The 11106-nt window shown below is 45.5% G+C and overlaps 1 protein-coding gene across 1 annotated transcript in view; it reads right to left on the reverse strand.

The window, feature by feature from the left end:
* The window catches only part of NPAS2 (neuronal PAS domain protein 2), a 53559-nt gene that overhangs the window by 33557 nt on the left and 8896 nt on the right, over positions 1-11106 (reverse strand). Inside the window, exons 4-7 of the mRNA XM_009638984.2 lie at positions 11046-11106; positions 7474-7563; positions 1636-1756; positions 497-610 (exon numbers count right to left, since the gene is read on the reverse strand). The exon at positions 11046-11106 is cut by the window's right edge and continues 6 nt beyond it. Of these exons, the coding sequence (XP_009637279.1) occupies positions 497-610; positions 1636-1756; positions 7474-7563; positions 11046-11106 (386 nt within the window). The remainder of the gene's footprint in view (positions 1-496; positions 611-1635; positions 1757-7473; positions 7564-11045) is intronic.

The following is an 11106-nucleotide window of genomic DNA, read 5'->3' on the forward strand; positions in this document are numbered from 1 at the left end:
CCGCACCGCAGTGTGGGGCAGGGGGTGCAGGCACTCAAGTACGTGGCACTGCCGCCTTTCCCCCAAATTTTCCAGAGAACGGTGAGAGGGCAGATTTGGCAGATTACCAGTTCCGGCACAGAATTTGTGTTTAATGTAAGGCAGCAGATAAGGGTAGCAAGCTTATTGTTCAGCTACTGGGTACAGTCTTAGCACGCAGTGTTAGGGAGCACAGACAAGCCCTCCTCCGAACCTGTCGGTATTTGCAGACTTACCCAGGGCCCAGGATCACTGCAAAAAAGTGAAAGGCAGTCACAAAAGCCACTAACACAATTTCACTCTTCACAGGTATTCGTCCAGCTTTTGCAAATCAGCCGCGAGATCCACGCGAAGCAAAATTTACCCCGTAATGCTAAAAATAGTCCTTCCAGTTAAAAGCCTGTCTTGTTCAATGGAGCAATACTTATATTTTATTTTACACAGCTAAAGTAACATTTATACAACAATTAAGGCTTACCATTGCTGTAAGACCGAAAATTTCCTACAAATTTTATGTATTCATATGTTGGAAATTCCTTTGGGTTCAAACTTCCTCTCAGAAGATGACAATAAAACTCTAGCTCATTGTCAGCTGGATTGTTAAAAGAAGAAGAAGAAGAAGAAATAAATACGCTATTTAAGCTAAACACAACCAATGGTGTCTTCCAACCCCAATCTTGCAACCGGCAAGCACGAGCGCAGCTTGCTGCCACTCAGAGCCCTACGGCCCGCCGTGCTATTCCTCCCTCCCGGGCCCAGAGCCTGGGCGAGGAAGAGCCCGGCAGGGAGGCAGGCAGGGTGTTCAGCGCGGGGCACAGGTCTGCCTGCGGCTCAGGGGCAGCCTTCGAGATGGGCTCGCCCTTCTCTTACGCCATCTCCGTCGCAGGAGTTGCGCTGCCACGTAGCGTCGGCACAGCGAAGGAGAGAATTGCGTCCTTCATTTAGAGCTCTTCTTTTTTTTTTTTTTTTCTATTTAGGCTTTCCATGACTCACAGCTGTTCTACATCTTGTGTTGGAAAACTATGCCTAATTACCTCAAAATATCTATTAAATTAACTTTGGCGTATTAGCTATCAGCTGCAGGTTTTGTATATACAGTAGATTAAGCAGCTGTGCGTCTCACATTTTTGTTTTCTGGTTTCCCACGACTTACCTCCTAGAGTGAGGCAAGTAAAAGGGTTTTCACGAAAAGCAAAATTCAATTTGAAAAAGAATTACGGTGATTTTACAGATACTTTTCAACCATAACGCAAACCAAAGGTGTGTGACATTAACATATCTCTGAACAGCATCTTACTCCAACAGGCTGAAATATCAATTAAGATGTGATTTGTCTCAGGCGAACTCTCAGTTTGCACCGGCTAACCTATTTTCCTTAGCTGTCTCAAAAGATATGATATTTAATAATTAACATAAGTAGTCTTAGCCTGGTAAAATGAAGGCAATGAGTTTCATTTAAAAATAGTACCAAAGGGTCATTCCAGGTGGCAAGATCTTTTTAAAAGGCTATGAACCTAAGTTATATATTGCACATCATGTAAAAAACTCTTCATGTAAGAAAATTTTTATCCCACCCGTGCTTTTCCATTTACTGGGAAAGATAAAATAAAAACTTACTTTTTAGGTAATCTGATGAGGTGGAATCCGTCATAAGCATACAAGAAGATAACATCTTATAAATTTCTGAATGTTCTTGTTCTGGGAGGAAATTTAACAAATTCTGATCCAAGACATCACACTGCAAAGAAAAGGAACCTTTGAGAAAAACAGAAATATCATGACGAGCGACGCTTGCAGCGATGCACAGCAAGGCAGATACAAAGCCTGCGGCAGTTGACAGGAGTTTTCCCACTGATATCCAGGGGCTCCTGACAAAGCCAGGGGGGAACTGCTGGGCAAACCGTGTGGCCCCTTCTCTGTGAGCCAGTTCTCAGCTTAATTCTCAGCACTCAGCTATGCTCCTCTAACATTTCTCAGAGAGCATCAGATGCATCGGGTATGTCCATGCAATTAAATGACGGGGCCTGGGCGTGAGCTGGAAAATGGGTGCCTGGCTCCCTGTACTGCTCGCCAGCTCCATGCACGGGGCTGCTGTGGGTCACTGCAGCTTGCTCTCTCCTCGGCAAACCCCGACTAGCTGGAGCAGTGGGGCTGGGAGTCATCCTGTGTCGCCAGACCCATAAGCCAGGTCAGTCCTGGATCCAGTCCCTCCTGGGAAGTGCCCTCGGGACAGCAGCCATCGCCCCCCACTTCCTGCATCCTGGTGAGGTGGGAGCAGGGAGAAGGGGACTTCCCTTTCTGGACAAGGCTTTTGCAGTAGTTGCTCCCCAGGGAGGGGGGCTTCATGGTGCCACTGTCACAAGCCCTCTGGCCAGCTATGGGCTGAACGCCTGCGTGTCTCCGGCCCCACGGTCAGCTGGCACAAACCTGAAATCCATCCAAAATCAAGGTTCTGAGATATGGGAATGGAAGGAGGAGATGGATTTGTGCAAAAGGCCATGACTGAGCCAGGGTGGAGAAGACATGAGTCTGTCTCAGGGCTGCCAAGAGGAAGGTCTCCCTGCCTTCAGCAGGGTGACTAACCTAACGCTAGAAGAGCATATCCGAGAGGAAGTCCTGAGATCAAGTGACCCTCTAATGGCATTGACTTCCATCCATCCCACTGGAGACCACCTGGGGCTGAGCTGGCACACTGACACAGCTTCGTGTGCCGTCAGAGCAGCTGCTGTCAGACTGCATGGTCATGCTGAAAATGTGTTAGCCCTGTGTGAGACTGGCAAGTTATTAATCACCATCATTTATTTATGTATTTACTTAAGATGATGCTTTGGTTTCCCTCCGCTTTCCACCCATGCCTGCTGTTCTGTGTGGCATTCCCGTTCGGAGTAGTGAAATGCATCGAGTATACTTTGAAAACGGGAGTGCTGTGCTTTATACACTTATCTCGATGTGATAACAGATTACTTTAGATTATTGAATTATAAGCATTACACGTGCTCATTACTTGAATATTCCTTTTGTGGCAAATACTTGAAAATTATTTTTGTGACTTAAGTACATACCTTACTAATACTACTGCACACTACTGATACTGCATGTAATTCAGTTTTTATAGATGTATGCATATAAACAATATATTCATAGCTACACAAAATATAGTACATTTTTCATGTAATTTTGGACATATGAAGAAAGAGCACCTGACGGGAAACTGCAGTGATGCAGTTTTTGTTCAAGCCTTATGGTACAATCTCAGAAAAGTAATTTTTCCTTCTCATTCCTTTTCTACCTGTAAATGTTAGATAATGATGCTTATCCACCATTTTCACCTAAGTCTCATGGGGGGTTAATTAATCTCCCGCCCACTCAGCAGGAGCTGCAGGAGGACTGGATGTGAGCTGTCACTGCTCCTCAAACACGTTATTGCTTCCTCAGTGACCAGAGGACGTACCACCTTTTGTCTCCACGTCGTGACCAAGCTCTGATTCCAAACCTATCATCAGTTTTGCAGCGTCATTTCCATTTAAGGGGACAGCTGCAGAGGCCTGCAACTACGTGCATGGTAGGAGCTGCAAGGCTTGTGTCCCACACACCCCTCAGAGCAACCTCCTGCCCTGAGCACCCCAGCCAATTCATTGATTTGCAAGTCCTGGCATTTATATTTTTTGCCACCATCATGTCCCATATCCAGAATTTAATGATTGGTTTGCATCTTTTCTGTTAGGGAATGCCAATTTTTTTTTTTTTTTAAATGAGCATGAAAAAAGTCATAAAGTATCTACTTCTTACTGTGTTTCACAACTCTTGCTTCCCACAGAGGTTAGGCACATCTGTAAAGCAGTGCATGGAGCAGACTTTCTGGATCTTGTACATATCAGGACTCCAACAGTGTTCGTGAATCAATATGTCAATCAAGAACATATTGACAGGTCAAATAGAGAGAAGGAAGCAAATATTCCACGGTCTCGCTGGAGCTGTAGGAAATGCCAGGCAAGCAATTCAGAGCTAATTCTGCACTGGACCCAAAGAGCAGACATCTGGTGCCATGGGAAAAAAGTGACCAGAGAGATGGACAAAATTTGACCACCCCAGACAAAAATGTATAGGTTGGAGGGGTACGGTTTTGCAGCTTTGCCTAATTATTCTAATTATTCTGCAGCAGGCAGTTCTGCCCTGCTGGCAGACACAGCCACAAAGCATCGCTGAATGAAACAGGCAAAGCGGATAAAAGATAAATTACAGTGACTGTGGGTAGAGTGGTTAGATGAACTACCTTAATGCATATTTATGTTGCTGAGCTTGGAGTCTACTCTACACCTTGGAATCTGTGGATCCTGCTAAGAGAAACTTCTGAGTATTTACCCCAATAGCTATGGCAGGCAAAAAAAGAACAGCTTGCATATGTGGATGCTGGTCTGTTCCAAAAACAATACACAGTAAATTCACCCCAAATTCTTCAGTCATTTGATGTATAGCTTAAAAATCCGTGCACTATCAACAGAACAGCTATACTCCAAAATGGAGCTCCTTCCTTGCCTTTTCATAGCTTTTTTTTTTTGGGGGGGGGGGGTTGGGGGGGGTTATTGATTTTTTTAAGAAGTCAACTATGTTTTAAGACAGGCTTCTTTCCCACTAACCACAAAAAAAAATAATCAAGGTAGCTCTGGTCTTGTGTGCTGGGATTTGGCCCCTATATCAGTCTGTACATCCTGCAGTGATGCCCATTGCTACCCTGTAACGGCAACACGGCATGCAAAACTTTTGTACACCCTAAGGTACTATGTGCTGGATTTTTCGCCCCTGACATTTAACTCCAGCACCCAAGGCAGCAGAGCAGCTGCCTGAGCTTCACCTGGGAGTCCCCAGGGAGAAAGCCCTTCCAGGAGAAGCTCAGCCCTGCCAGGGACCTCCTGCCCCTGCACAGCCGCCTCCCCCCTGACCCTCAAGGAGCCTGGCATGGGCAGGCACTGAATGCAGACCCCTCAGCTACGGGACTAACGCTGGGGGCGATGGACACCGCTCTCCCAGGAACACCAGTGGGTGCAGCACCTTCCGCCTGAGTCCATGAGAACGTCCATGAGAAGCTGCATCTCCTCCTGTAGGTTGGAAATGGGGCCTCTGCCACCGGTGTTTTAACTGTTTCACTCGGCAAAGCAAGCAAGAAGGGACAGGGAGGACCCTCCTCCAGAGACCAGCATAGTCCTGCATACCATCTGACTGGCAAATTCTCCAAGCTGTGACCAGATTTCCAGGAGTTCACTTCAACTATGGTCAATCTTACCATGTACGCTAAACCCCTCTTTACATCAACTGACCCTAGGAGTAGCCTCCAGGTCTTGTAATAACAAACTATTTAGAATTACAACAGAGGAAGTTTGTCTTTGAAAATGCTCCGTGGAACTTGGGGAAGCTGTATTAAAGAGAATTGGATATATTTGTTCTCAGCACCAGAGTCTTTCATGATTTTAATGAAAGAAAATACATCAGATTTCTTGATAGGGGCCCTCAGAGAGCCCTGGTCTGCATTCTTCCCAGTTTTACTTCCCTTTCAGTGCTCAAAGCAGAAGACTTGCAGAGTATTTTTTTCCCTGCAGTCACAGAGGAGAAAGAATTGGTATTTTGTCCCTCAAATAGTGATTGAATTTAGCTTACAAATAGATCCTGGAGGTAAACAAAATAAGCCACATAGATTTTCCAGATAGCACTCTGATCAGTTTTAAAACTTAAAAAGGCATATGGAAAGGGCAGCGTGGGACTAAAATGCCAGTGTGCACCTAACTGCATGCTCAGCTGGGCCCCTGCCCATGGCCATAGCGATTTGCCAGCCTCTGGGCCAGCAGAAACCTTCCTTGCTCACGCAGCAGCAGTCCCTGGGATGCACCCAGTCACTCTGCACCCACGGGATGGTGGGGCAGGTGTTAACCATTATCAGACCATCAGCTCCGAGAAGGTCTGTGGGAACTCCTGCTCCACCGCCAGCCCTGGCAGGCTGGTCCCTGGCTTGGGCTGCTGTGTGCTGCTTTGCGAATAAAAAGTGGTGATCATCCTTGACCTTGCTTTGGGCAAAGATGCTCACACAAGGCATGACTTTGGGAGGGAACACCAATTTAGTCTCTGATGGTCTGACTCAGGAATTATGAACCTGAACCCATCTGTGTTCAGTCAGGGCTTAAAGTTTTAGACACAGGGTCTGAAATGCGTCTTCCTGAAGAGCAATACTTCCCCACAGCAGATCTACCATCTCCACTAAAAGCCAGTATTTGGATGGGATAGCAATAAAACCCCCAAACCATGAAAGACAAAGAAATTCTATGGAAATCAGTAGGCATATGAAGACCCAACGGATTGCATGCAGGACAGGGCCTTCTCTGTCTTTGAAGTGAAGGCAAATGGCAGAAAATAGTCAACTACTGGTTTTCTCAACTGTTGAGGTTTAAAGAAAACTGAAATAGATAGATTCAATTCAGTCTGTTGTTGCATAGCAATATTCTTGCATTTACCAGGAGCTGCTGCCTTTCATCAAGTTTCTTTCGTCTCAGAAGAAAATTTTTGTTCATATTACAGCAAGGTAGTATGTGTGAAATACATTTGTCTGGGTGGAAAACATAACATGTATATGCTGAAAAAGTAAACGACAGAAAAAGAACTGTCATTTTCCTAAGAACATGGCGGGGGGTGGGGGTGTGGTACAATAATGACTTGGCAGCTATTTTTTTCTCCTGGGCATGCATTTGTTTGAGACCGAGCTACTAAAAATGAGTGTGAGGATTAATCCTTAATTATTGCGCCATTTCTCCTAGAGCAGCCCTAGCAACAGGAGCAGGGTTCGGGCCGTCCCTCTCCCCTGCGCCCCCAGCCTGAGGCAGCACATGTGGGAGCATCTCCCATGGCAGGACCCAGCAGCCTGCAGATAAAACAACCCCCCTGTGCCGGACCCGAGCGCCGAGCATCAGCTCCACCAGCACCTCCCGGGAGCGGGGTGAGCTCCCCTTGGGAAAGAAAGCACAGCTGAGCTGCGGGGACGGCTCGGCAGCAGCAGCCCCCCGGCTCTCCTCTGAATTCAGTGGGGTTTTTGTCCTTTACCTCCCTGGGAGAATAATAAGGCCCGTAACAAGCTCCTCGTCAGGCTGCCAGTGGCAATGGTGCTATCCTCCGCTAGCTTAGAAATCAGAGAAAAGATCAGGCAGGTCACCCTGTCCCTCCCCTGGCCAGAGTATTCCCGCAGAGCTTTTCCATTCAAGCCTAAGTGCCTCATAGCAACAAAAACCTGACGGAGAGCGAGCAGAGCTGCTCCATGGCAGCGGACAGCATAACGCAGGGACAAACCCCCTCACCGCATTTTTGGGAAAACACACACACACACACACCCCCATCCGCCCTTATATGTCTGTTTCTAAAAATGCAGGGCCCGATCCTACAATGAGTGGTAGAAAAGCCGACGCCAGAATTACTCACCGGTAAATGCCCTAGAAGAGGTGTAATGCTGTCAGACACGTAGATGATGCTTCCACCTGTGGTTACCGCTATAATGAAGCCATCTAATGCCTAAGGAAAACAGACAAGCGGAGAGCGCTTTAATGGGAACGAGGGGTGTAAACAGGGCGCCTCAGCGCGTGTTGATCAAAACAGTTTGACTTCAGCACCATATTGTTCCCGAGTTGTAGGAACGTTATCTCAAGTTGCAGTACAGTAATTCTCTGATTTTACAGTCTGATTTAACTTTTACAACACTCTTTGTAGTCTAGTAAAACCTTCCATTGAAGCAACAAAGGGCTCACAGGAACATTTCATGTTTCAGTTTTTAAATTAATCACATATTTTAATAATGCAAAATGACTAAGACTGGATCCCTTGGAAGTTATTAAAATGAACGTTTGAGCTCTGTGTAAATATCAAAGGACGATGAAAGGATGCGGTCCTATCTCGAAATGGTACTTCTCTGCAAACCCCATAAATCTCAGTTTGTACTAATGTAACGTTGTATATTACTGGGCTTTCATGTAAGTAAAAGCAATGGAAATGATCAAATAATCCTTAGCCTGAGTTTTAATTGAGTGATTTATTTTAAAGGTCACAGTATTAGATTACTCATTCCAAGAGAAATTCACCCTTCTGCAGAGTTTCTTCCTCGCTTCGGTCCCACCTTGCGGCAAGCCCCTTCACTCCTAGGGCAGAAGGGCAATGACAGCCTTAACCCCATCCTCTGCTCAGGAGCAATTTCACCTTCAAAATCAGTCTTTTCTTTAGCCCGAGCTGCAAAGTTTTGAGCTAAATCTTGTTCAAAGTTAAATCTAGGTAGATTTCCAGATCTAAAGCAATTGTTCACCCTCTCTGAGCAGACCCCCTCCAAAAATTAAGAGTCAGCAGTAGGTGCTCAGAGACTGTATTAAAACCTTTCCATTGCAACAGAGGAGTCACTGGTGAAGCTCACAAATGCCTCCAAGTGGAGCAGGTCTGGCTCCTTCCCACCAGTTCACCGGTGGTCCGGAGTCGGTGTTGCCTGCAGCATGGGCGCTGCAAGCATGACTGAATCAGAGCTGGGTTCGACTGTACTCCAGAGGCAATACCTGGTCAGGAGACAGGTGTACTGCAAACAGCCTGACCGTGGTGACACGGCGTTACAAAACCTTACTGCAAACCCAGGCACGCCTCCAAGCCAGACTGGCGATCCATCCTCCGCAGCACATCCTCCCCCCGCCCCCTTCCCCCGCTGACTTCAATAAGGGAAAGAATTCTGAGAACACTGGAAAATGCTAATTGTTTTTCAAATAAAAAGGAAAACACAAAGCCTTGAATAAAGACACAAACATATGTTCCTTTTTCCAGAGAATGCTGAGCACCCACAACTATTTAAGTCAATGGGAATCTGCTGGTGCTACAATCCTTTGAAAAGCAGGTCAATAACTTATACCCCAGTAGAAAAGCGTGTGTTTAGCATCTCTGAAAACCCTCCAGCTGCTATAGTTAGTTTAATTTTGTTAATCTAAGCGCAGAGAATATGTTTTTCTTTAGTGTAGTGCATTCAAGCTGTTTTCTAAAAAGCGTGATAGCTGTTAACCCGGAGAGGAGAGCAGTGGTTTTATAAGGCAGCTGGATTGTGCACGTTACTATGGTGAAGGTTGTTGTTTTTTTTTTTTTTTTTTAAAATAAAGTCTTTTTTTCATATCCAATGCAAATTATACAAAGTGACTCACATCAGAATTTGGTTCTTTAGTGTAGTGCATTCAAGCTGTTTTCTAAAAAGCGTGATAGCTGTTAACCCGGAGAGGAGAGCAGTGGTTTTATAAGGCAGCTGGATTGTGCACGTTACTATGGTGAAGGTTGTTGTTTTTTTTTTTTTTTTTTAAAATCAAGTCTTTATTTCATATCCAATGCAAATTATACAAAGTGACTCACATCAGAATTTGGTGGTAAAATCAAGTTAATGTATGCATAATTCTATTTTTATTTACTCACAACTGGTCCTTCCAACATTAAGAGGGCATATACCTCTTCAGAGATTTTAGTACTGCAATAGTCCTAGATGGACAGAACCTAATACCCACGCCTATGTAACTTGATGACAGCCTTTTCAATGGGGTAAGAAAAGGCCATTTTCAGGAAAGCTGATTTATTACTGCAGTCAATTATGTTCTGATTCTTTCGAATCAGTGCTTGAAAAAACCCTTCCCATCTTTTAATAATAGGATGGGAAAAACTTCAAGCAGTCTTGTCCAAATGTTAATAAAATAAGATTAGTAGAAAGGCAAAAAAGACGAGAATGATGAACAGCTGGCTCAACAGGACATCCCAATACCCAATGTTATCTTGAAGGGCATGGAAAATCACAGTAGCAAGAAGGTGATTTATAAGCTGGGAAACTAAAAGCAACCGTTTTAATCTAAAATTGGGTGGCATACAAGTAGAATCAACAAAGACCCAGCCAGTCAAGACAACCGCCGATTTATTGCTATCCGAGGGAAATATTTCAGTGCAGACTGAGGGAGTTATGTACGTTAAGTTCCCTGCGCACCGAGATGGGAACTGGGGGTTGTCGGTGCAACATGAGCAAGGCGTCTCTTGATGCTGAACTGGGGGAGCCTCATCCCAGTGAACCGCAATGGCCAAGAGACCCCCAGGCCCTGGGGGCCAGCAACGTGCTGCGGCTTCGTGCCACCCCTTGGTGGGTCAGGCTGCTCCCCTGCATGCCCTCTTGCCCGTGGCCAGAGCCTGGATCATGTCCCATGTTCACGTCATTTGTGGGAGGAGGAAAAACGTGTTCTCAAAGGACACGGTGGGGCCGTGCAACCTCCCTGTGTTTAGTATGGGAGAAGATCCTTGCTAAAGAAGGTTCTAGCTGTTACTGAGAGAGAAAAATACATTTAACAGCTCATTTGCATTTCATCTCGAACCTACATAAATGCCATTGAGTCACCTCCCTTCAAATCCCAGCTAGCATTAAAAGCACCTATGGTATAATTTAAAGGTAATTTTAAAACTATTATTGCAAAATAACCCTGCTCCCGTTAGAATAAAAAGTGTTTGATAAGGGCCTTGAAAATCATTAGAGTGGAAGTATTAACTGTATCAAACCGAGAGGAGCTGTCAGGTTTTATCTGCTTGTACAGCACCTAGCACTAGCGGGACGCGACACCGTTGCTTTTTAGGTGCTAGTCTTGCATAAATATTAAGTAATAATAACGCCTTCCAAGAACAGGAGAAAAACTGCCACATGCCCTTTTCCTAACCTCTGTTTGTGAAAATAAAATGTAACCTGTGATTTGAGTCGCTCTCCTCAATTGCAGTTTCTTGGGAGTCTCTGTGCAGCTTTGCAGGCTGCGGCAGCACGGTGCAACGGCACCGTCGAGAGCAAGAAGCAACACGTGGGGACCCTAATCCCTTATCCCAGTGACAGCTCTGCTTGACGGTCAAATACAGCAGTACCTGAAGCCTCCTCTTTGGGAACCACGGATGACATTTTATTCTAGATGCACAGACATTTCCACGACTGCTAGACAAAATTAGGAAAGGTATATATGCACGCTCACCTCCAGCATCAGCTGGGTGAATTCTTCGTTGCTGAGAAATGAAGGCTTCCAGTCCTGCTGA

Source organism: Egretta garzetta, unplaced genomic scaffold (genome assembly GCF_000687185.1).
Source record: "Egretta garzetta isolate BGI_Z169 unplaced genomic scaffold, ASM68718v1 scaffold5, whole genome shotgun sequence".
Classification (NCBI taxonomy): domain Eukaryota; kingdom Metazoa; phylum Chordata; class Aves; order Pelecaniformes; family Ardeidae; genus Egretta; species Egretta garzetta.